At 38.6% G+C, this 26,518-nt stretch overlaps 1 protein-coding gene across 1 annotated transcript; it reads right to left on the reverse strand.

Annotated features, from left to right (window-relative positions):
- Nucleotides 1-3,237: 3,237 nt before the first annotated feature.
- On the reverse strand, nt 3,238-26,314 carry LOC127087622 (uncharacterized). Its single transcript, XM_051028547.1, has 2 exons — nt 25,924-26,314; nt 3,238-4,133 (listed from the first exon to the last, which is right to left on the reverse strand). The coding sequence occupies exons 1-2, from the start codon at nt 26,312-26,314 to the stop codon at nt 3,238-3,240; spliced, it is 1,287 nt and encodes a 428-aa protein (XP_050884504.1).
- Nucleotides 26,315-26,518: the final 204 nt, after the last annotated feature.

Below are 26,518 nucleotides of genomic sequence, written 5' to 3' on the forward strand. Positions count from 1 at the left end.
GCCGGCCCAATAAAAAACTATACGCAGCTTCTATGTCCATCACCTGGAATGTTATCTGGAAAGTATGAGGTCCGATGGTCATAGGAAGGTTAACTTCTCCAATGACTGTTTTTCTGGAACCATCAAAAGCTTTGACAATAATCCCGCTACTCCTCATAGATGCACCTTGAAAAGAAAGTCTGGAAAGTGTCGACTTCGGCATGAAATTGAGAGACGAGCCTATATCAACTAACACACTTGACAAAGAGTCATTCATACAGTTTATTGAAATATTTAGTGCCATATTATGATTTTATTCCTTCTTCGGGGAGCTCTTCATTACTGAAACTCAAGTTGTTGCAGGTCGTGATGTTAGCGACGATACCATCAAATTGTCCAATCGTCACATCATGGTCTACATAAGCTTGTTCTAAGACTTTCTACGAAGCTTCACGGTGAGCCTCGGAGTTCATTAACAAAGATAACACAGATATCTTGAAAGATGTATGCAGTAATTGTTCCACAACATTGTATTCAGTTTTCTTGATGAGCTTCAACACCTTATCATCATCACTTTTCGGATTCATGTTACCAGATTGGCCAACCGGTTCAAAAGGGATCTCAACATGAGCTTTCTTTCCTGCTGCGACATCCTCAGTCCTTTTTGAAAATATACGTCCACTCCTTGTGACTCTGCTTACATCAGCGACATTAACAATGGAGGGTAGAGGAACATCCTTTCCATTCTCAGTCATTGTAGCATTGTACTTGTAAGGAACAACTTTATCATATTGGTAGGGAACTGGGCCCGGTAAGTTAATGACTAGAGGAGTCATAGAAGTCTTCTGATTGTCATAAGTAATATGTATAAGCTCAGAGTCGTTGAATTGAGAACTATGACATTCACTTCGTTGTCACTATTGACCATATTGACTTGATTGTAATCTCTGTCTCGGTAGGCTTCAATGTAACCTTGGTCCATTTGATCCTGGAGATCCGTTACAACAGTTAGGCATCCTTGAGAGTTCCTAGAACAAACCCTACAAGATGCATAGTTATGTGGAGGCACAAAACCATTCTTGCTATATCTGGCGTATTTCTTTACTAAGTTCTCTCCCAACAACCGTACATCATAGATCTGGAAACTGCACGGGCAACCATATACCATGTTAACCGAGGCTGAACCATGTTGCGGTAGAGGATTAACTTGAAAATTTGGGTTTAAGTCCTTAAATGAAAGGATTCCACTCTTGATGAGCCTCTGAACATATGACTTTAGACCAAAACAATTTTCAATGCTATGTCCAGGTGCCCCTTGATGGTAAGCACAAAATTGATTTGCCTTGTACCAATAGGGAAGGTCCTTTGGCACAGGTGGTGGAGACCTTGTCTGAACATGATTTTTAGCTAGCAGTGCAGGAAACAATTTTGCATAGGACATTGGGATAGGCTGTGGCGTTTCTTGAATACGTTTTGATTGTTGAATTGAGAGCGAGCCTGTTGTGGAGGCTGTTGATGCTATTGATTTGATGGTTGTTGCTGAACATGTTGTTGCTGATGTTGTTGATGTTGATGCGAGAACTGTGGCTGATAAATTGGCGCTACCACTGGTGGACTAATGATTGGTGAAACGACTGCAACATGTTGATACTTTCTTCTTTGTCAGCCATATGAAACGACAATAACATCTGATTCTTTATTTTTGGAGAAATTATTGGCGAATTTTTTAACATGACTAGAAGCGATAGCTTCCTTAGTCAAACGTCCCTCTCGGACTGCTTCCTCAAGTCGCATGCCCATGTTTACCATCTCGGTGAAATCACTGGGTGCACTAGCGATCATGCGGTCATAGTAGAATGAACTCAGAGTTTTCAAAAAGATTTTATTCATCTCTTTCTCTTCAAGTGGAGGGAAAATCTGTGCAGCAATTTCACGCCACCTTTGAGTATATTCCTTGAAACTCTCATTGTCTTTCTAAGACATGGTCCGGAGTTGATCTCTGTCTGGAGCCATATCTATATTATATTTGTATTGACGAAAAAAAGCTTCACCAAGGTCGTTGAAAGTACAAATATTTGCACCGTCCAAGCCCATGTACCACTTAAGAGCGGCACCAGTTAAACTGTCTTGAAAGTAGTGGATCAAAAGCTGATGGTTGTCAGTCTGAGTGGACATCTTCCTAGCATACATAACCAAATGACTTTGAGGACATGAATTTCCTTTGTATTTCTCGAATTCTGGTACTTTGAATTTAGGCGGAATTTGAACATTAGGAACCAAGCAGAGTTCGGAAGCGGTCTTTCCAAAAAGATCCTTACCTCGAAGAGCGTTGATTTCCCTTTGCATTTCTAAGAATTGATCTTGAAATCCCTCTAACCTTTCATCTACTCCCATAACTTCACTTGGAGCAGCGTGAAAAATGTTTTCTTCATTATAAGGAGTTGGATGCACCACAGGAGGAAGTACAGACATCACAGCAGTCACTACTGGAGCTTTAATGTTTTGAGGGCGGTATCCTGTTGGCATATAACCGTGAGGCATGCCCCAAGGGAAACCAGGTGGCATGTGATATTGTTGATCATTGACGGCCGTCACTGGAATGGGCGTCGAGACGTCTTCAGAGATTGTTGTTCGTTGCAATGGATCTTGAGAATTGTTCGATGACTGATTCTGAGCAGCCACCAAAGTATCCATCGTAGTAGTAAGCCTTTCCAAACTGTCTTTCAAGGTGATTACTTCCTCTCTGAGCTCTTGGTTTTCTTGTTCAAGCTGACTCATCCTTCTCCGACGACTGGCTCGAGTATTGTACTGGTGATTCAGTTTGACTATTGGAGGGAGAAGACACGTGTAAGTTTCTTGAAATGCAGGAACTTGTGCTTGAATGATGCATGATATGCATATGCAAAAGATGAGTCTTAATTTTTTAAGAAACTCAATAATTTATTGCAAATATTATAGAGACAAAATTTGGTATAAGCTAAACAAAAACCTCTTTTTATTAAACATTAGAGGGATTACAAAGGATGAACTACAATTTCAACGATCCTAAACAATACAAGAGGAAAACAGCTAAGTCTATGAGTCCTAAGGAATCTCATATGTAGAAGGTCCTGCTGCTGGCTGATGCTTCCTTTTCTGCCTCTTTAGCTGAGCATTCTCGATCATAAGCTTGTCGACGATTCCCTTCCAAGCACCTGAGGTGGGAGGTATGCTGGAGTACTCACGAAAAGGCTGAACTTTAGATAGAAGTAAACCTTCTTATTCTTCCTGTTTCTTCACAGCTTGTTGTTCCAAAATGTCAATCAAATCATCCTTCTCCTTTAGCTGCTGCTCCAGCTTTATCTTCTTATCATTCAAGACATGGTACTTGTCTTCCCAAGTGTCTATTTCCAATTTCAACCTATCCAAATCTTCTTGAAACTCTTCCCTATTCTCAATAGGAATGGTGGATGATGATGTTATAGCATAAGGGAATGAGGGCTTCCCAAGAGCATATGGCATCTTAAGTTCACTGGCTCTAGCACAAACCCATTGGGTGTTGGGCTCAAAAGCAACACAATTATTTCTTCCTAATCGGTCTTTTCCTTTCCTGTGAATGTTGCGCCAAACATGTATGATTCTGTTCTTCAGACCAGAACTCTCTTCTTCATTGAGGTAAAAGAAACCTGACAACAAAAGGTTATCGGGTTTATCCATCATAGGATATCCTAACTGGCGTCTAGCAAGGATATGGTTGTAGTTAATTCCCCCATGTACACCAAGGAGAGGTACATTAGGAAATTCACCACAACTATCAATAATTACTCCAACATCATAGGAGGGGTCATACCAATGTATACTCTCTTGATCAATAGACATGAACCTCGGAGACCATCTGAGCTTCTGCGGATTCTCCCTGAAGAGCCTAGATCTGGGCAAGTGAGAAATAAACCACTTATATAGGAGAGGTGCACAACAAAGAATGGTACCACCACCTTTCTTAGTCCTGTGATGGATAGAATGGTAGGCATCTCCAAGTAATGTGGGTACTGGGTTACCAATTAAGAAGATTCGTATAACATTAACATCCATGAAGTCATCAACGTTTGGGAAGAGTACAATTCCATAAATGAGTAGAGCAAAAATGGCTTCAAAGGCATCTCTACTATCTGCTTCTGTAAAGATAAAGGCTTTCTCCAATAGGAATCTAGAGGTTAGTGTAAGACCCCAATTTTGGGCCCTAAGATCCCTCATGGCCCATATCATTCATATCATGGCCTCAAGGATCAATGCATGCCCTAGCTTTCCTCTTAGTGGATAGATTGCCTTGTGGTTTTGTTTCTTGATCACCATGCATACTCTGCATTTGTATATCTTTGCTTTCATATGTTTATCATTCAAAAAGTACAAAAATATTGTCAGTTTAACCTTGTTGATTGCAGATGAAGCAATTAGGTCAAAGTCAGTCAACAACAGTCAAACTTGGTCAACTGTGGATTTAATCAAAGATTTGATGGATAGAATTGATCTGAAGAAGTTCATTCATGCTTGTATAAGCCTCATCTATCATGTCAAACCTCATCATGGAAGAAAATCAAGCCAATCAGAAAATTTTCCAGAAATAGAAAGTGGACCTGTAATTTCAACTGCCAAAAATGGAAACTTCTTGATCTTAAACTTACATCATGATACAAGCTTCAAATGAATTTTTGCCCAACATGAAAGTTGAAGATCTTGTCTTCCCATTTTCAAAAAGTCCAAGAACATCAAAATCCCATGTGTGGTTGTCAAGATATGATCAATTCATTTTCACCAATTTTTGAACTTCAACAAGCCATATCTCTCAAACCATAAGGCCAAATTTGGTGGGGTTTTTTCCTACAAACCACATTTTTCATCCTCTTTCCAAAAATATAAATTTCATGACCTAAAACCTTGCCAATCAAAATGGCATTTTTGGACCTTTTTCATTTAAAATCAAGTTTGACTCACAATTGACTTTTTGATTTATGGACTTTTTCTCATTTTTGCCAATTGGAAAATGTTCTAAATCACATTTGAAACTTGCTCAAAGTCCTAAACCATCATCATACCACTTTTTTACCATCATTTTAACCTAAAATTCAAAGTTGGCAAAAGGTGCAAAAAGGAAGTACATAAGCAAAACACATACAGCATTTTCTGTACAACCACAAGCAACAATTGGAATGTCCTTCTGCAGCCTTTCCAGCCCATAATCGTGCAGTCCAACACACCCTCCATTTCACTTGTTCCTCAATTAGCAAAAATGCAAAATGCTCCACTTTGACAAAACCTGATTAGTACATGATTTAGCAAGGCTAAACAGAGAATATAAGGACCATTCTGAGCATTTGGCAACCCTAGTTTTTCAGCCTACCACACAGAAAAAGCTCACTTTCTCACTCTTGCATTTTTGACCCTTTGGCAATTTCTGCTCAAAATCTCCAAATAACTTGAACATTCCTTCTTACTTCCATCATCTAATCACCCTTAAGAGTTGTTTTTAAGCATAAGATCTCAGCTGGAACCATCATTTCAAGCTCTGTTATACTCCAAGCTATTTCAATGGCAGAGCACGATTTATCCATTTTCTAAGCACGCTTGAGCTGAAAGATTCTCATCATCCATCAACACAAAGCACGAGGGCCACCTGTCTGAGCTTGTAACCACCAAAACAGCACGGCATCTAGTTTTTCTTCAAAAACAAGTAAGCCCTCGACCCTCTCTTTTCATCAAAACATGCCATGTATCTTGTAGTCCTTTCCATGCTTGTTCTATTGTAGCTTGAATCATGTTAAATGGCTGGCTATTTTGCTTTAAATCTGAAATCTCATTTTCATGGACAAATGTGTTTCCTATCGAGTTGGTTTGTTCAGGCTGATCTGATGAAAGTGAATAGCATATTTAGGTTGTATGATGCATAATGATGCTATTGGTGCAATTAACTTTGAGTTCTGAGCATTTTGATTTTTTCTGCTTTCATGAAAATGATGATCTTGCTGTTATGCTTAAACCCTAATTCTGTCCAGATTTCCTCATGGTTAATGTTTGTTTGGTTGATGATTGATGTTGCCTGATGGTCACTATGCCATGACATTGTGTGTTTGTGTTTGAAATTTGTTGGATGTTGATGAATCATAAACATGAAATGGATGCTGCTTACCCTGTTAAGTGTTTTTTTTTGTTTTCTTTGATTTTGGTTAAGCATGAGGTGAGTTTATGCAAGTTGCTGTTTAAACCCTAATCTTCCAGAAGCCTACATGAACTTAGTGGCTTACTATTGTTTTAGTTGTGTGAGAGCCAATACTATGCTATGCCCTACTGTTGTTATTGGTATTTGCATGATCATTTGTTACTGCTATGCTGAAAATGATGTGTACCCCTGCTGTTTTGCTGCCTTAAGCTACCAAGGAAATCTCATGAATATGATGTATGCTGTTGTTCATGATTGGTGTTTGGATGATGAAATTGATGATACCCTGTAGCTGCAACCTTAAACTGTCCAGAAATTTGCCATGTTCATGTTTATTAGTTGCTGGATGATATTACCTGAACCAATGCCATTTTATTGTGGGATGTTGCTTATGAGCTGAACATGTTAGCCATGCTGTTGTTTGGTTGCTTGTTGGTTGGAACTTCAATTAATGATGATTTTGATGAACACATTATGCTATGCTAAAACCTTGCTGCTGTTGTTTAAACCAATTACTTTGTCCATCATTATGCTATGCTGGTTGTTTGCTTGATGTTTGTTCATGATGATATGCTGCTGCACAAACCCTAGTTGACTGTCCAGAATTTCGAATGCCTTTGGTTGTTGCTTTGTTGCATGATATCGTATGAACCTACTGCTTGCCATACCCTGCTGTTTATGTGCTGTTGTGATTGCTTGTTCAAATTTTGTGTTATGAGGTTGATGACATGATGCTGCTTGCTTGATGCTCATTTTTGATTGAGTTCATAATAATGAAATAGATGCTTTTATGTGCTGTTGTTCATGTGTTGGATGAATGAGGAACATTAATGTTCAATGCTATGCTGCTATGTGCTGTTGTTTTTTGATGAACATTGAATGATGAATGAAAGTGCTGCTGTTATGATGATGTTGTTTTGCTGTTAATGCTCATTGCCATATGCTGGATATGTTTTTGTTCATGTCCATGAATGCTGACTGTTTACAAATGAATGTTGATTGTTTACAAATACCATGCTGTTGTGTGACTTTGGTGGAATGTTGTTTGTTAATGATGAGGAATGAATGCTGTTGATGCTGTCAATGCCCTGCTGTTTAAAAAACCTTTAAGCTTGCTTGTAAAGTCCACATGATTGATGTTTGGTTGTGTTGGTTGTGGATATTGTTTTGTTCATTTTTCGTGGTTGATGCACGATGATGAATGCTGTTTGCTTGCATTGTTGGCCATGCTGTTGTAAAACCCTAAGGGGTTTATGAGAAAAACCAGAACTTGCATGTTGGATGTATTGGGTCGCATATGCTTAGTTATGGTATGATTGTTATGCTGCATGCTGCTGTTTGTTGGTTGTTGTTCATGAGCATGAGTTTGAAGTTTGCCTTGGCTGCATAAAACCCTAGGGTTTCTAAAACAGAATTTGAACTCCATTGGCCAAGATTGCTGTTCTATTGGTGAGGACCAATAAGAACATTTCCCGTGTCCTGCTTATGCTGTGCGTTTTGGTTAAGTGATTTGATAATTACAAGTCTGCCACCGGTTGACTTTATTTGACCATTTGCCATGCCCATTGTCTCATGTTTGTTTGCTTATGCTTCATCCATTTATCACTCAACTTTCCAAATTCATTTTTTAATTCATTTTAACTCCAAAAATTGTGAAATTTTTTCCTCATGTTCACAAATGAGTCTAGAATTTAATTGTGAATTTTAATTAATTTTCCATTGGTTGGTTTTTAATTGACAATTATTTTCTCAACATGTGTGCCAAAATGATACATTGTGCCATTTCAATTGTGAAATACTCATGTTATATCCAATGCCTTTGAGATTTTTTTGTGGGGAAAATAGACTCCTTGACCTTCATTTCCATATAGACTTTGTGCATTTATCATTGGTGGATTGGGAGTTATGAATTTTTGAAGTTATGTGTTACATTTGGTGCTATGCCATGATTATGCATTTTCCCAATTTTTGTTCACATGCTTCCTCTTATCCAATTGACCCCAAATTTTGCATGAATGATCCTTCACATGTTTAGTTTGTGTATGAATTTTCTTGGAATTAATCATGCTGTTTTCCATTTGATTGAGAATTTTCTCCCATACTTGGTCATTTGTTGACTTTTTGTGCTATGCCTTGCCAAATCTTTTATGAAATTCTCAAATCTTATTGTATGACCATGAAATTTCATATGTGATAACTAGACTCCTTGAGCTTTGCATTGGTGTTAATCTCATTCATTTCTCTTCTGTTTTCAAATTGATATGATTTTTTGAAGTTGACCCATGCTTGTTGACTTTCACCATGCTTACTTGAATTTAGTTTGACTTCATGATTTTACTTGACTGCCTTCCTCTCATCCAAATGCCATGAAACTTGACATGTCTACCATGTTAGATGTTAGGATTGAGTGTGATTTATTTCATAATTTTTGAGATTGTTTAAGTTGACTTTTGAATGAAGTCTTTGTTGTTGACTTTTGTATGCTTCTCTTGCCATGCTTTGCATTATTTTGCATATGAAATGACCATGATGCATGATTTGATTATGAATCCAATTGAGAATGCTTCTTGAATGTTTAGACTTGGTTTGGGTTGACTTTTCCTTGCTGCCTTGACTTTTTCTTTCATCTTTGACCCTAGGCTAGTCCTAGTGGTCTTCTAAGCTTATGTTGAGTTCATCTGTTTCAGGTTGAGCACCAATGCCCCAAAGACCTTTCAATTTTGATTGAGTTGGTTTGTTTATCATGTGCTAACACTTGTTTTGTAGGTTGACTCATATGCTTGAGTCTTTGTGCCTTGCACAATTGGTCCCTCTGTGACTGACTATTGGGTTATTTCCTTTTGATTTTGACTGTTGAGCTGTTTACTAATTGGTTTGACTTTTTCAGGTACTTTAGTTGCTTAAGTTCTTTGAACTTGCCTGCTTTGCTTTTTTAGCATTTGCTTTGAGGTATAATTACTTCTTCTTCATGTAGTCTGGAGACCCGGTCTGTTATTTGACCGGGCAAACTGTCTGAAGTCCTCCTTAAGAGGCAATGCCTGTGTTTGTTTATATTTGTCCTAAGCAGGAAAAGTCCTTCAAGTAAGGCAATTGGTGGAAGGTAGGGATAAGCAATCTATCCCCCACTATTCAGTGTGTCCTCTCTTTGCTCCCATTTCATGGTTGAAGCATCGAGATAAATACCCAAGATCTAATCGAGTCCATAATGTGGAGAGAGTTCCTACTTTCTGAACTCCCACACTTTCTTTGATGCTCTCTCTGATTTGAGATAGAAGCAATGAGGCACACCCCTCATCTCCTTTTCATCTGCTTCACCTTAGCCTCTCAATGGCAAGGTTAAGAGCGACCTTCACCTATTACAGTGGACTTTCAAAGTCAAACCCTCTTGTGTGAGCCCCCATTGTTTGGCTATAGAGTGTGCTGTTTGATATTCATTGCTTGATTGATTGCTTCATGTGCACTTGTTTGCCTGTATGTTATGCATCATCATCATCAATTGCCATTAGTGCATGATTATACCATTTGTCTGTGTGACTTTTGTTATTGTTGTTTGCCCATTGAGGACAATTGTAAGTCCATTGCTTTGGCATTTGCTCCTGTGATATGGAAGGATAGAGTGTAAGACCTCATTGGTCACTCATATCTTCTGATTATCTGTTTGTATGTGAGGATACAGTTATAAGTCCCTGTAAGTTGGCATCTGTTATCCTATGATCATAATTTGATCTGTTTGTTTGTATGTGAGGTTGCAGTTATAAGTCCCTGTAAGTTGGCATCTGCTTTCCTGTGATCATAGTTTGTTCATCTGTTTGTGTGAGAGGTTGCAATTATAAGTCCCTGTAAGTTGGCATTTGCATTCCTGTGATCATATTGTTGCTTTTGTTCTTGTATGTGAGGATCCATTATAAGTCCCAGTAATGTGGCATTGGATTTCCTATGAGCATCTGTGGAGTTAACCTAAGTCCAGACAAATTGGCAGTTGACTTCCCTGTTTCATCTTTGTTTTCTTCTGAGGAGATTGGTGTAAGTCCATTGAGTGGCATCTGATATCCATTTCTGTTTTAGGAGACTGGTGTAAATCCATCTATTGGTATCCGGCATCCGCTTTTATTTCTTTGCCTGTGGAGATTAGTGTAAGTCCATTGAGTGGCTTCTGACATCCCATTTTGTTTTAGGAGATTGGTATAAGACCATTGATTGGCATCCGGTATCCGCCTTTCTTTGCTTTGTTTGTTTATTATTATTCATTGCTATTCCAAAGGACACACTTGAATCATCTCCCATATGATTTCAAGAAGTGAACCTTCTAAGAAGTTTTACTTTCCATCTCCATCCATTCATCATTCATTATGTCCTAAACCTTTTCACACTATATCTTTTAAACTTGACATAAGTGTTGTGCAAACTTCTTCATGTTTTTCTAACTAAAAACCTGGACTCAAGTCCTTGACTCTTTTTCAAACTCATTTCATAATACTTCTTTTGAATCAATCTTAATCATACTTTGACTTCATTTTCATAATCACAATCAATTAACTTTCACTCATTCACTTGTTTTGGCTTTGTCCATTAATCTTTTCATACATGAGCTATAGGTTTGATTTATCTTAGTGGTTGATGTTAATCTCACCTTCTGTCTTTAGTGATTGAATTGTAAGCCTTCCTTGCCTATTATAGGGTTAACCCCTCCCTGGCAAGTTGAAGCTGGTCTCACATGGTGGACGTTGTTGTTTGTATAAGGTTGAGTTTTCTCCCGTGGATAACGTAAGACCTAGGGTTTGTGTTTAAAATTGAACCTAACCCACTTTTGGAAATCTTTTAGCCGAACTACGGCGTTCTGATCCTTACCTTTGATGGAAGGTACGTAGGCAACGGGTTCATCCGTTCGAACCCAATACTCAATAACCAATAAAATGTATATTCTTTTCTCACCATCCCAATCATGTTTGCACAATATTTTTGTCATAACAAATAACAATATTTTACAACAAGTGTGAAAAGGGCTCCCTAGGAGTACCTAGGACGTAGTGGGTGCCTAACACCTTCCCATTGCGTAATTTACCCCTTACCCAGACTCTCTGATCTTTTTATTAGTTTTCTACGTGTAAAACTTCTTAGGCTTTTGTTCGCTTTTTAGCCAGTCCTTTGGATAAATAAAAGTGCGGTGGCGACTCGAAAATTTCAAGGTATCTCTTAGCTTATGATTTAATCGATAGATCATATAGCGATGAATACACCGTCACAGAAAAGTGGCGACTCCACTGGGGAAACTACACCAGAATCCCTGGTTGGTATTGCCTACTTTTCACCCTTGTTGTGCTATATTATTATTCTTTATCTGACATATTTTTGTACAATTTGGGATGAATGTATTGATTGTAATGTGTGAATTGCTTGATATACATTTGCTGTTTGCTTTGGTGATCTGTGAGATGAGTTCTATACCCGAACTCGAGTGCTCTCTAGGATAGGAGAATGGCATAGTCTTGTCGACTGGTGTGGAGTAGTCCTTAGCCAGTTGACTTGCGAGTCCATTCACTTGGTGGAGGTCATGTTGAACTAATAATGTCACACAAGTTATTTGTGGTTAGGCATTATTCTTTCAATCATGTTCCGCAGAAGCCAAGGACCTTAGTTTACCAAACCCATCTTGGCCTATTTTTAGGACCGTAGTGCGGAGGTCGTTCAGATGTCAGTTCTGATACGATTGTTACGCGATACTACACTCATAAGAGTTTCTCTTGAGAATATTCTTGGAATACGAGTATTCGTTCCTCCGATAATACTCGAGAGATGGAACGATGATTATGGGAACCTCTGATAGAACATGTCTGGCAGGTTTAAACCCTAGTACACTCCCTTTGGGTGGTTCTAAACCGAAACCCCATGCTCGTGACTCTCAACAAACCCGTGATTCGTGGTTGAGTCGTTCAAACATTGTTAATATCAATGGATCCCGGATCAGGTGTAAAACCTAAAATCCACCAAAGCGGCTGGTTGATATTAAGAATGTTTGAACCGGTTCATGTACCGTTAATATCAATGGAACTTGGGTGTCGATAAGGTGAAAACCTAAATCCACCAAAATGGATGATTGATATTAGGGATACATTGAGCTTTCCCACGACCTTTGTTTGGCGTGCCTTGCTTGATCCTTGAGTGTGTTTGTTGCATTCATGCATTCACGCATTCATCCGCATCCATATCATCAAAAAAAAAGAGAAAATTTTCAAGGAACTCAAAGGAGTTTATTTGCAAAAAATTTCAAAACATGAAAAAACCGGGAAAATTTTTTCACCTGATATATCTGATGAGATATTCTCCATATGATCAAAATGCTTAAGATTTCAAAGTTTGCAAATAAAACCCTCGGGTTCCTTTGATATAAAAACAAGCATATGCATAAACACTTCATGCATCATTTGCATAAACAGGTGTTTTGTTCCGGTCTCCCATCCAGTGGTCTGACCCTGCGATCTTCATTCATTTTGAGACGCACTTTGCCGGTATTATACCAGAGCCAACTCTGCCAGATTGATGGATCATCCTGAGCAAGAGAATTGTGAACTCCGAGGAGGATATTTTGTCAGCCTTAGTGCTGTTGATGGATTTATCCCTGTTGATGGATTTACTCCTGTTGATGGATTTATTCCTGGTTAACCAATCCCGGGCTGGCATTGGCTACTGTTCTGGGGCATTCAAGGAGCAAGGTTTGTTCACAAGTGGAGGTTTTATCCATGATGATCAACCTGAAGAAGAAGAAGCTGCTGCTATCTTGAAAGAAGATGCAGAAGATCTGAACAATTTCATCATTCCTGGTGGTGTCTGCCACAATTGGGTCGCTGTGGATGTTCCTACGGTCATTCATAAATCAGCGTGATTTGTTCCCTTTGTTTGAAACCCTTCTCCCATGCCAAAAGGAGAAGTGATGACATTGTTGGCAGCATTTTAATTCAATGATGTTTTCATTCAATTAATGCATTGTCAAACATTTGTTTTTCCATTTGTTTTCACTTTTTGCTTTTGCATGAAATCAGTGATCACAAAAAACCCTGAAAAACAAAAACAGCATTTTTCATCTGCATCAATGATTTGCTTGTTTAAATTCAAAAGCTTTTCATTATCCAGAATCATTATGCAGGGATTTCTAAACCCATTGAACATAATGATCCAACGCCATCTCCCAATCTTGAAGTCCTTGTATCTGAGGCAGAGGAAGATGATGTTGAAAGGGATTCCTGACGAGATTACCCGCCTTCTTGAGCACCAAAAGAGCTCATTCAGCTGTATCATGAGAATCAGCTAAACGGTCAAACTGGGGCAGTAAAAAAAAAAAAAAAAAAAAAAAAAAGGAAAAGAAAGAGGGTGAAAAAAGATGAAAAATCAAAAATCAGCAAAATTTTTTTCAAGATTTCTCCAAAAGAAAAAAGAAAAATTATACCCTCAAGTCCCTAGTTGACTGATGCCGAATGGATTCAGAGTCGTTATGACCAGTTGAATTTAATCAAAGAGAAGCGATTAACTGCCATGTGCCATGGTCAGTTATATCAGCAGAGAATGAAGAAAGCATTCGACAAGAAGGTCAAGCCTCGTGTATTCCGAGAAGGTGACCTTGTGCTCAAGAAAGTTTTGTCTTTCGCACCCGATTCCAGGGGCAAGTGGACTCCAAACTACGAGGGTCCATATGTTGTTAAGAGAGCCTTTTCAGGCGGAGCTTTGATGCTTACAACAATGGATGGGGAGGATTTCACTCGTCCTGTGAATTCAGATGCAGTTAAGAGATACTTTGCCTAAAAAAAAAGTATATGCAAATGAAAAAAGAATGAAAAAAAAACAGAATTGCTCGCTAAGTTGAAAACCCGAAAGGGCGGCTTAGGCAAAAATGAGCGTCTCGGTGGAGAACCTGCAAGGGTAATCCAGGCAAAAATTAGAGACTTGGAAAAAAAGAATATTTGCATCCCGCTAGATTGAGTACCTCACTCTGAGGCAATCTAGGCAAAAATTAGGGATTTGGCAAGTAACTGCATCCTGACAAGACTTTCTGTTTCACAGTCGTCATTTCGTCAGAAGATTCTCGATTCGTCGTCAACTGAAGCTTCGGATACATCGAGATTCAAATTGGTAGAGAAAGGATCATTATGTTCAATGTAGCCCTCTTCCAATATATATCACTGATTTCAAATTTGTACAGATCTATGGAGTCTTGCCATTTGCAGACTACCATTCCATCAAATCAATTTGAGCTTTTTATCCAATTATTTGCACTCTTATTTGTTTCAAATTCAACAAATGTTTTGCATGTTTTAAATTGATAAAATGTCATTGTTTTAAACAAATCAAATTTTTCAAAATTTTTGTTCTAAACAAAGTGAACATTCACAAGATTGAAAGGATACTTAAGAATATCCCAGTGCTCTCCCGAGGGTGGTATGATTCCCAACAGGTAAGACATTCGTTCATACTCCTGGTTTGGTGGTATCTCCTTTCTTCAGATCTTTGATGAGGTTGCTCCTCGAGCAGAGTTGTTGTTGGGGTTGTTCCCCAGTACAATCGCAAGCAGAGTGTTGTTGAAGACTTCGCTTTCTCCAGCAGCAGTTTTCCCCTAGCATGGGTGTTTCCTTATAGAAGTTTCGGCGGTTGATGGTTTGTCATCTTGGTCCCCCGTCACTTTATCCAGTGGGTCGTGCCCCAAACTTTATTTGTCTCCTCAGCGCAGTCATGAGTATAGCCATTGATTGATACTCCCCTCGGAGTCGCGAGTAGAGCTGTTATTAATATCCCCACCAGGGTTGCAAGTGGAGTTGTTACCGCTTTTCCCCATGCAGTGTGCCAGCAGGAACTGTCTGTTTCCTCAGCATGATCGCTTTCTTTTGAAGATTCGGTAAGTCAGTGGTTTGATACCCGGTACTTTACCTTTTCCCCGGCGAAGTCGTCTGCGGAATTGTTGCTATCTCTCCATCAGGGTTTTATTCTCTTCAGCAGAGCAGGATTTATTTTCCTGAGCAGTTTTGATTTGGGTTGACATCCCAGTATTTTTATCCATCTTTTCCTCAGCTTAGTCTGCAGAATGTTTGTTGTGGCAGTTTTTTACCCGTTGAATACTCCTTTCAATCCCCGTATGGTCGGATGATGGCTCTAGCCTCCAGTGAACGGATTGATTTCCTGACTGTTTGTGATCCCCAGTAGAGTGGCTTATATTGCAGAATCTACTCGTTGTGATCAATTTGCTGTATATTCTCCCCAAGTGGAGTGGTTTATTGCAGGATATATTTGTTTGATCTGTCCTCCCTCAGTGGTTCGTTCCCAAGAGAGTAGCCGACAGTTTTCCCCAGTAGAGTTGCTTATGCAGTAAGATTCTATTTGGATGATATCATTCTCCCTCAGCGGGTTGTTCCCCAGTGGAGTTTTGTGGATTTGCTTCTACAGCAGTTCGTGCTTACGCACCCTTTGTTTCTCAGTCGACACTGGGATCCCTTGCAGATACCTTTGGGACTTCTCTTATTCCCCTACAGATTTGTCTTGGTGGCTGCTTTGCCCGTTGTGACTTTCTGTACCCTGATTGGGTTGTTTCCTGATATCTATGATTCTCTGCTTCTTCAGCAGTACCCGTAGATCTTTGCTTTACAGCACGCAGATCTCCGCAGATTGACTCTCCAGCTGGTTTTTCCCCTGGAAGTATAATACCGGACGTTTGTTCCTGAACCTGTTGTGTTAGAATTGTCTGTTTTGTCAGCATTCATCAAACATATATCACGCATATTCATGCATATTCATAAAACATTCAGATATTCATGTTGCATTTCTTGCCATATATCTTTTGTTTGTCGTGTCTCCTGCTATGGTGATATAGATCTCTTTACAGATCTCCCCAAGCAGATGTCGGGTGTTTAAAATCTCTCCATATAGAGTCAACCCCATAAGCAGAAAATGTTGTCTTTCCTTCTGCAGTTCCCCACCGAGATATATCCTCGTGGATGACGGTTTCTTCCGTTTCCTCCCAACACATATATTGGGATGGATTTTCCTATTTGAGTTATATCCTCATTAGGACGTGTCTTTATTCAGTCTGTCTTTTCGGATCGTTCCCGAATTGGCTATTTGTCAAATATCTTGTGCTTCCCAGTGGGTTGTTCCCCAGCGGAATGTTTTTGGGCCTCTGCCTACAAACCAGCAGTTGTAAGTCCTACTTTTCCTGGCTTTCTTAACAGAATTTGTGGTTATACACCTTTTATTCTCCAGCCAGAGTTTTTGGTTTTCTACCTACTATTCGGTAGTCGTAAATCCTATGTCCCTGCTCTTCAGCAGTTTGTGGTTTGTTATAAACCCTATTTTGGTTTCCCGTGCGGATTTGTGATTTGTTCTATCCCCACGCGGAGTTTTGGTCTTCTACCCCGTATTCGGTAGATGTAAACCCTAATTTTGTGGTTATCTTCATCTAGTTTTTGATGTTGATTTTCCTTTGCTTGTATAAGTTGCTCAGATCAGCACTTATATCCTCAGCAAGTCTTTTGTGGATAATTGCCGTATGCTAGCAATTTTATCCCCAGTGGGTCTTTTCACCGTATGCTAGTGATTTGTTCCCCGGATCATTGGTTGTTTATCAATGCATCCCCAGCTAGTCCCTGTCGATAATTGCCGGATGCTTGCAATTTATCCTCAGCAGATCGCCTTTCATTTACCCTTTTGTTGGTAATGTCTGTTGCTCCTTTTGATTGGTTATCATTATATACCTAATTTGGTATCCCGATGCCTTTCTTTTCGGTTGATTCATCCTTTATTAACCCAGTAACCGGTTGTGGATAATCTTCCATGCGAGTATATTATTCACGGTCTGCCGGTAATGAATAATATATCTCATGCGCTCTTTAGTTGGAATCCTTTGTTGATTTTCCCCAACTGAGCAAGATTCGTATTCTTTGTAGAATCGAATAGCCATCCTTAACCAGTTTGTGTTTTGGATGATGAGTGTTTTGGAAGTGAAAACCAATTCACGTTTCGGTAGATCACCTATTATATACCCAGTAACCGGTATCTCTGGTGTTTCTTACCATGCGAGTTTATTATCTACGTTCTGACGGTAATAGATAATATATCTCATGCGAGTATCTTATCCACGGTCTGCCGGTAATGGATATTATATCTCATGCACTCTTTGGGTTTGTGTCCCCATTTGAGTAAGATTCGTTTTCCCGTTGTGGATTCGAATATCCATCCTGTAAGTCGATTTGCTTTTTCAAGCCCTCCTTTCGGATGATGAGTGTTTTGGAAGTGAAAACCAATTCACGTTTCGGTAGATCACCTATTATATACCCAGTAACCGGTATCTCTGGTGTTTCTTACCATGCGAGTTTATTATCTACGTTCTGACGGTAATAGATAATATATCTCATGCGAGTATCTTATCCACGGTCTGCCGGTAATGGATATTGTATCTCATGCGCTCTTTGGGTTTGTGTCCCCAGTTGAGTAAGATTCGTTTTCCCGTTGTGGATTCGAATGTCCATCCTGTAAGTCGATTTGCTTTTTCAAGCCCTCCTTTCGGATGATGAGTGTTTTGGAAGTGAAAACCAATTCACGTTTCGGTAGATCACCTATTATATACCCAGTAACCGGTATCTCTGGTGTTTCTTACCATGCGAGTTTATTATCTACGTTCTGACGGTAATAGATAATATATCTCATGCGAGTATCTTATCCACGGTCTGCCGGTAATGGATATTGTATCTCATGCGCTCTTTGGGTTTGTGTCCCCAGTTGAGTAAGATTCGTTTTCCCGTTGTGGATTCGAATGTCCATCCTGTAAGTCGATTTGCTTTTTCAAGCCCTCCTTTCGGATGATGAGTGTTTTGGAAGTGAAAACCAATTCACGTTTTCGGTAGATCACCTATTATATACCCGGTAACCGGTATCCTTGGTGTTCCCTCCTTTCTACTCCCTATTATGACCTCGGTCCACCTGTGGAGTCAAATTTTTCCTGAGTTTGTTACCCGTATGCCCGGTAACATCTCATTTCTTTGTCGCTTCCCTCAGTGGAACCTTTTGTTGCTTCTCCTCAGGAGTCAGCTTGTGTCTCTCCAATGGATTTATTTTCCTTTGGAATTCTTTTCCCCAGTGTGAGTTCTTCACTCCCCAGTGAGTTCTCCAGTCTGTTTTTCTGTTTTCCTTAATCAGAGTCGTGTTTTGATCACGTTATGTCAGTTTTGTTTTTCCCCAGTTTAGAGTCGTGTCTTGTTCACACATTTCTTTTTCTTTTGTTTATCCCCATAGAGTCTTGTCAGAGTCTCTGTTCCTGGTGAGTGTACCACTCCGATGGATCGTCTTTTCTTCTGTGTGAATCATATTCCCCACAGAATTTTGTGTCTTTTGCATACATACATTCGCATCATGAGGTCTCTTAGGGACCAAAATTTGTCTCATTACTGTTATTTAAGTCCATTCTACCGCGTCGAGATGAAGATTTCTAAACTTCACTTCTCCGGCTAGAATGACCTTAAATAGGGGCATCTGTAAGACCCCAATTTTGGGCCCTAAGATCCCTCATGGCCCATATCATTCATATCATGGCCTCAAGGATCAATGCATGCCCTAGCTTTCCTCTTAGTGGATAGATTGCCTTGTGGTTTTGTTTCTTGATCACCATGCATACTCTGCATTTGTATATCTTTGCTTTCATATGTTTATCATTCAAAAAGTACAAAAATATTGTCAGTTTAACCTTGTTGATTGCAGATGAAGCAATTAGGTCAAAGTCAGTCAACAACAGTCAAACTTGGTCAACTGTGGATTTAATCAAAGATTTGATGGATAGAATTGATCTGAAGAAGTTCATTCATGCTTGTATAAGCCTCATCTATCATGTCAAACCTCATCATGGAAGAAAATCAAGCCAATCAGAAAATTTTCCAGAAATAGAAAGTGGACCTGTAATTTCAACTGCCAAAAATGGAAACTTCTTGATCTTAAACTTACATCATGATACAAGCTTCAAATGAATTTTTGCCCAACATGAAAGTTGAAGATCTTGTCTTCCCATTTTCAAAAAGTCCAAGAACATCAAAATCCCATGTCTGGTTGTCAAGATATGATCAATTCATTTTCACCAATTTTTGAACTTCAACAAGCCATATCTCTCAAACCATAAGGCCAAATTTGGTGGGGTTTTTTCCTACAAACCACATTTTTCATCCTCTTTCCAAAAATATAAATTTCATGACCTAAAACCTTGCCAATCAAAATGGCATTTTTGGACCTTTTTCATTTAAAATCAAGTTTGACTCACAGTTGACTTTTTGATTTATGGACTTTTTCTCATTTTTGCCAATTGGAAAATGTTCTAAATCACATTTGAAACTTGCTCAAAGTCCTAAACCATCATCATACCACTTTTTTACCATCATTTTAACCTAAAATTCAAAGTTGGCAAAAGGTGCAAAAAGGAAGTACATAAGCAAAACACATACAGCATTTTCTGTACAACCACAAGCAACAATTGGAATGTCCTTCTGCAGCCTTTCCAGCCCATAATCGTGCAGTCCAACACACCCTCCATTTCACTTGTTCCTCAATTAGCAAAAATGCAAAATGCTCCACTTTGACAAAACCTGATTAGTACATGATTTAGCAAGGCTAAACAGAGAATATAAGGACCATTCTGAGCATTTGGCAACCCTAGTTTTTCAGCCTACCACACAGAAAAAGCTCACTTTCTCACTCTTGCATTTTTGACCCTTTGGCAATTTCTGCTCAAAATCTCCAAATAACTTGAACATTCCTTCTTACTTCCATCATCTAATCACCCTTAAGAGTTGTTTTTAAGCATAAGATCTCAGCTGGAACCATCATTTCAAGCTCTGTTATACTCCAAGCTATTTCAATGGCAGAGCACGATTTATCCATTTTCTAAGCACGCTTGAGCTGAAAGATTCTCATCATCCATCAACACAAAGCACGAGGGCCACCTGTCTGAGCTTGTAACCACCAAAACAGCACGGCATCTAGTTTTTCTTCAAAAACAAGTAAGCCCTCGACCCTCTCTTTTCATCAAAACATGCCATGTATCTTGTAGTCCTTTCCATGCTTGTTCTATTGTAGCTTGAATCATGTTAAATGGCTGGCTATTTTGCTTTAAATCTGAAATCTCATTTTCATGGACAAATGTGTTTCCTATCGAGTTGGTTTGTTCAGGCTGATCTGATGAAAGTGAATAGCATATTTAGGTTGTATGATGCATAATGATGCTATTGGTGCAATTAACTTTGAGTTCTGAGCATTTTGATTTTTTCTGCTTTCATGAAAATGATGATCTTGCTGTTATGCTTAAACCCTAATTCTGTCCAGATTTCCTCATGGTTAATGTTTGTTTGGTTGATGATTGATGTTGCCTGATGGTCACTATGCCATGACATTGTGTGTTTGTGTTTGAAATTTGTTGGATGTTGATGAATCATAAACATGAAATGGATGCTGCTTACCCTGTTAAGTGTTTTTTTTTGTTTTCTTTGATTTTGGTTAAGCATGAGGTGAGTTTATGCAAGTTGCTGTTTAAACCCTAATCTTCCAGAAGCCTACATGAACTTAGTGGCTTACTATTGTTTTAGTTGTGTGAGAGCCAATACTATGCTATGCCCTACTGTTGTTATTGGTATTTGCATGATCATTTGTTACTGCTATGCTGAAAATGATGTGTACCCCTGCTGTTTTGCTGCCTTAAGCTGCCAAGGAAATCTCATGAATATGATGTATGCTGTTGTTCATGATTGGTGTTTGGATGATGAAATTGATGATACCCTGTAGCTGCAACCTTAAACTGTCCAGAAATTTGCCATGTTCATGTTTATTAGTTGCTGGATGATATTACCTGAACCAATGCCATTTTATTGTGGGATGTTGCTTATGAGCTGAACATGTTAGCCATGCTGTTGTTTGGTTGCTTGTTGGTTGGAACTTCAATTAATGATGATTTTGATGAACACATTATGCTATGCTAAAACCTTGCTGCTGTTGTTTAAACCAATTACTTTGTCCATCATTATGCTATGCTGGTTGTTTGCTTGATGTTTGTTCATGATGATATGCTGCTGCACAAACCCTAGTTGACTGTCCAGAATTTCGAATGCCTTTGGTTGTTGCTTTGTTGCATGATATCGTATGAACCTACTGCTTGCCATACCCTGCTGTTTATGTGCTGTTGTGATTGCTTGTTCAAATTTTGTGTTATGAGGTTGATGACATGATGCTGCTTGCTTGATGCTCATTTTTGATTGAGTTCATAATAATGAAATAGATGCTTTTATGTGCTGTTGTTCATGTGTTGGATGAATGAGGAACATTAATGTTCAATGCTATGCTGCTATGTGCTGTTGTTTTTTGATGAACATTGAATGATGAATGAAAGTGCTGCTGTTATGATGATGTTGTTTTGCTGTTAATGCTCATTGCCATATGCTGGATATGTTTTTGTTCATGTCCATGAATGCTGACTGTTTACAAATGAATGTTGATTGTTTACAAATACCATGCTGTTGTGTGACTTTGGTGGAATGTTGTTTGTTAATGATGAGGAATGAATGCTGTTGATGCTGTCAATGCCCTGCTGTTTAAAAAACCTTTAAGCTTGCTTGTAAAGTCCACATGATTGATGTTTGGTTGTGTTGGTTGTGGATATTGTTTTGTTCATTTTTCGTGGTTGATGCACGATGATGAATGCTGTTTGCTTGCATTGTTGGCCATGCTGTTGTAAAACCCTAAGGGGTTTATGAGAAAAACCAGAACTTGCATGTTGGATGTATTGGGTCGCATATGCTTAGTTATGGTATGATTGTTATGCTGCATGCTGCTGTTTGTTGGTTGTTGTTCATGAGCATGAGTTTGAAGTTTGCCTTGGCTGCATAAAACCCTAGGGTTTCTAAAACAGAATTTGAACTCCATTGGCCAAGATTGCTGTTCTATTGGTGAGGACCAATAAGAACATTTCCCGTGTCCTGCTTATGCTGTGCGTTTTGGTTAAGTGATTTGATAATTACAAGTCTGCCACCGGTTGACTTTATTTGACCATTTGCCATGCCCATTGTCTCATGTTTGTTTGCTTATGCTTCATCCATTTATCACTCAACTTTCCAAATTCATTTTTTAATTCATTTTAACTCCAAAAATTGTGAAATTTTTTCCTCATGTTCACAAATGAGTCTAGAATTTAATTGTGAATTTTAATTAATTTTCCATTGGTTGGTTTTTAATTGACAATTATTTTCTCAACATGTGTGCCAAAATGATACATTGTGCCATTTCAATTGTGAAATACTCATGTTATATCCAATGCCTTTGAGATTTTTTTGTGGGGAAAATAGACTCCTTGACCTTCATTTCCATATAGACTTTGTGCATTTATCATTGGTGGATTGGGAGTTATGAATTTTTGAAGTTATGTGTTACATTTGGTGCTATGCCATGATTATGCATTTTCCCAATTTTTGTTCACATGCTTCCTCTTATCCAATTGACCCCAAATTTTGCATGAATGATCCTTCACATGTTTAGTTTGTGTATGAATTTTCTTGGAATTAATCATGCTGTTTTCCATTTGATTGAGAATTTTCTCCCATACTTGGTCATTTGTTGACTTTTTGTGCTATGCCTTGCCAAATCTTTTATGAAATTCTCAAATCTTATTGTATGACCATGAAATTTCATATGTGATAACTAGACTCCTTGAGCTTTGCATTGGTGTTAATCTCATTCATTTCTCTTCTGTTTTCAAATTGATATGATTTTTTGAAGTTGACCCATGCTTGTTGACTTTCACCATGCTTACTTGAATTTAGTTTGACTTCATGATTTTACTTGACTGCCTTCCTCTCATCCAAATGCCATGAAACTTGACATGTCTACCATGTTAGATGTTAGGATTGAGTGTGATTTATTTCATAATTTTTGAATTGTTTAAGTTGACTTTTGAATGAAGTCTTTGTTGTTGACTTTTGTATGCTTCTCTTGCCATGCTTTGCATTATTTTGCATATGAAATGACCATGATGCATGATTTGATTATGAATCCAATTGAGAATGCTTCTTGAATGTTTAGACTTGGTTTGGGTTGACTTTTCCTTGCTGCCTTGACTTTTTCTTTCATCTTTGACCCTAGGCTAGTCCTAGTGGTCTTCTAAGCTTATGTTGAGTTCATCTGTTTCAGGTTGAGCACCAATGCCCCAAAGACCTTTCAATTTTGATTGAGTTGGTTTGTTTATCATGTGCTAACACTTGTTTTGTAGGTTGACTCATATGCTTGAGTCTTTGTGCCTTGCACAATTGGTCCCTCTGTGACTGACTATTGGGTTATTTCCTTTTGATTTTGACTGTTGAGCTGTTTACTAATTGGTTTGACTTTTTCAGGTACTTTAGTTGCTTAAGTTCTTTGAACTTGCTTGCTTTGCTTTTTTAGCATTTGCTTTGAGGTATAATTACTTCTTCTTCATGTAGTCTGGAGACCCGGTCTGTTATTTGACCGGGCAAACTGTCTGAAGTCCTCCTTAAGAGGCAATGCCTGTGTTTGTTTATATTTGTCCTAAGCAGGAAAAGTCCTTCAAGTAAGGCAATTGGTGGAAGGTAGGGATAAGCAATCTATCCCCCACTATTCAGTGTGTCCTCTCTTTGCTCCCATTTCATGGTTGAAGCATCGAGATAAATACCCAAGATCTAATCGAGTCCATAATGTGGAGAGAGTTCCTACTTTCTGAACTCCCACACTTTCTTTGATGCTCTCTCTGATTTGAGATAGAAGCAATGAGGCACACCCCTCATCTCCTTTTCATCTGCTTCACCTTAGCCTCTCAATGGCAAGGTTAAGAGCGACCTTCACCTATTACAGTGGACTTTCAAAGTCAAACCCTCTTGTGTGAGCCCCCATTGTTTGGCTATAGAGTGTGCTGTTTGATATTCATTGCTTGATTGATTGCTTCATGTGCACTTGTTTGCCTGTATGTTATGCATCATCATCATCAATTGCCATTAGTGCATGATTATACCATTTGTCTGTGTGACTTTTGTTATTGTTGTTTGCCCATTGAGGACAATTGTAAGTCCATTGCTTTGGCATTTGCTCCTGTGATATGGAAGGATAGAGTGTAAGACCTCATTGGTCACTCATATCTTCTGATTATCTGTTTGTATGTGAGGATACAGTTATAAGTCCCTGTAAGTTGGCATCTGTTATCCTATGATCATAATTTGATCTGTTTGTTTGTATGTGAGGTTGCAGTTATAAGTCCCTGTAAGTTGGCATCTGCTTTCCTGTGATCATAGTTTGTTCATCTGTTTGTGTGAGAGGTTGCAATTATAAGTCCCTGTAAGTTGGTATTTGCATTCCTGTGATCATATTGTTGCTTTTGTTCTTGTATGTGAGGATCCATTATAAGTCCCAGTAATGTGGCATTGGATTTCCTATGAGCATCTGTGGAGTTAACCTAAGTCCAGACAAATTGGCAGTTGACTTCCCTGTTTCATCTTTGTTTTCTTCTGAGGAGATTGGTGTAAGTCCATTGAGTGGCATCTGATATCCATTTCTGTTTTAGGAGACTGGTGTAAATCCATCTATTGGTATCCGGCATCCGCTTTTATTTCTTTGCCTGTGGAGATTAGTGTAAGTCCATTGAGTGGCTTCTGACATCCCATTTTGTTTTAGGAGATTGGTATAAGACCATTGATTGGCATCCGGTATCCGCCTTTCTTTGCTTTGTTTGTTTATTATTATTCATTGCTATTCCAAAGGACACACTTGAATCATCTCCCATATGATTTCAAGAAGTGAACCTTCTAAGAAGTTTTACTTTCCATCTCCATCCATTCATCATTCATTATGTCCTAAACCTTTTCACACTATATCTTTTAAACTTGACATAAGTGTTGTGCAAACTTCTTCATGTTTTTCTAACTAAAAACCTGGACTCAAGTCCTTGACTCTTTTTCAAACTCATTTCATAATACTTCTTTTGAATCAATCTTAATCATACTTTGACTTCATTTTCATAATCACAATCAATTAACTTTCACTCATTCACTTGTTTTGGCTTTGTCCATTAATCTTTTCATACATGAGCTATAGGTTTGATTTATCTTAGTGGTTGATGTTAATCTCACCTTCTGTCTTTAGTGATTGAATTGTAAGCCTTCCTTGCCTATTATAGGGTTAACCCCTCCCTGGCAAGTTGAAGCTGTTCTCACATGGTGGACGTTGTTGTTTGTATAAGGTTGAGTTTTCTCCCGTGGATAACGTAAGACCTAGGGTTTGTGTTTAAAATTGAACCTAACCCACTTTTGGAAATCTTTTAGCCGAACTACGGCGTTCTGATCCTTACCTTTGATGGAAGGTACGTAGGCAACGGGTTCATCCGTTCGAACCCAATACCCAATAACCAATAAAATGTATATTCTTTTCTCACCATCCCAATCATGTTTGCACAATATTTTTGTCATAACAAATAACAATATTTTACAACAAGTGTGAAAAGGGCTCCCTAGGAGTACCTAGGACGTAGTGGGTGCCTAACACCTTCCCATTGCGTAATTTACCCCTTACCCAGACTCTCTGATCTTTTTATTAGTTTTCTACGTGTAAAACTTCTTAGGCTTTTGTTCGCTTTTTAGCCAGTCCTTTGGATAAATAAAAGTGCGGTGGCGACTCGAAAATTTCAAGGTATCTCTTAGCTTATGATTTAATCGATAGATCATATAGCGATGAATACACCGTCACAGTTAGACCTAGAATCCCTCTTTTTTTAGTGAAGTTGTCCTTCACAACAGACGTTTCTAGGTGAAGTGCTTCTGCAATAGCTGCTGATGTAGGGGTCTTCTCAGAACCACTGAATGGTAATTTGTTAGAGACTAGCAAACCAAACCAATAAGGGTATTCTTCTAGAGTAGGCATAAGTTGGTAGTCTGGAAATGTGAAGCAATGGTAGAGTGGATCATAAAATTGTACCAGTGTGTTGAGAACTCCATCTTCAACCTTGGTCTTCAAGATACCCATAAGTCTTCCATACTGAGCTTTGAAATCCTCTGGACTAACTATCATAGAACCAAGCTTCTTCAACTCTATTAAGTCAGGACATTTGAAAGTGTATTTCTTGGTATTCCTCCTTCCAAGTTCCATTTTACCTATCAATATTTGCAAAAGAAAACTATTGAGTTTCTTGGTTTTTATGCAAAAAGGTTTTTTATGGATCCATGAATGCATGAATGAATGTTTCACAAATACAGGTTTAGGGTTTTTATATTAAGCATGAAGCCAGGGGTTTAACCATCCCACAATGTATGAACTAATATATTTATTTTGTACCTGTAGAATAAGGTTCTA

Source organism: Lathyrus oleraceus, chromosome 1, assembly GCF_024323335.1.
Source record: "Lathyrus oleraceus cultivar Zhongwan6 chromosome 1, CAAS_Psat_ZW6_1.0, whole genome shotgun sequence".
NCBI lineage: Eukaryota > Viridiplantae > Streptophyta > Magnoliopsida > Fabales > Fabaceae > Lathyrus > Lathyrus oleraceus.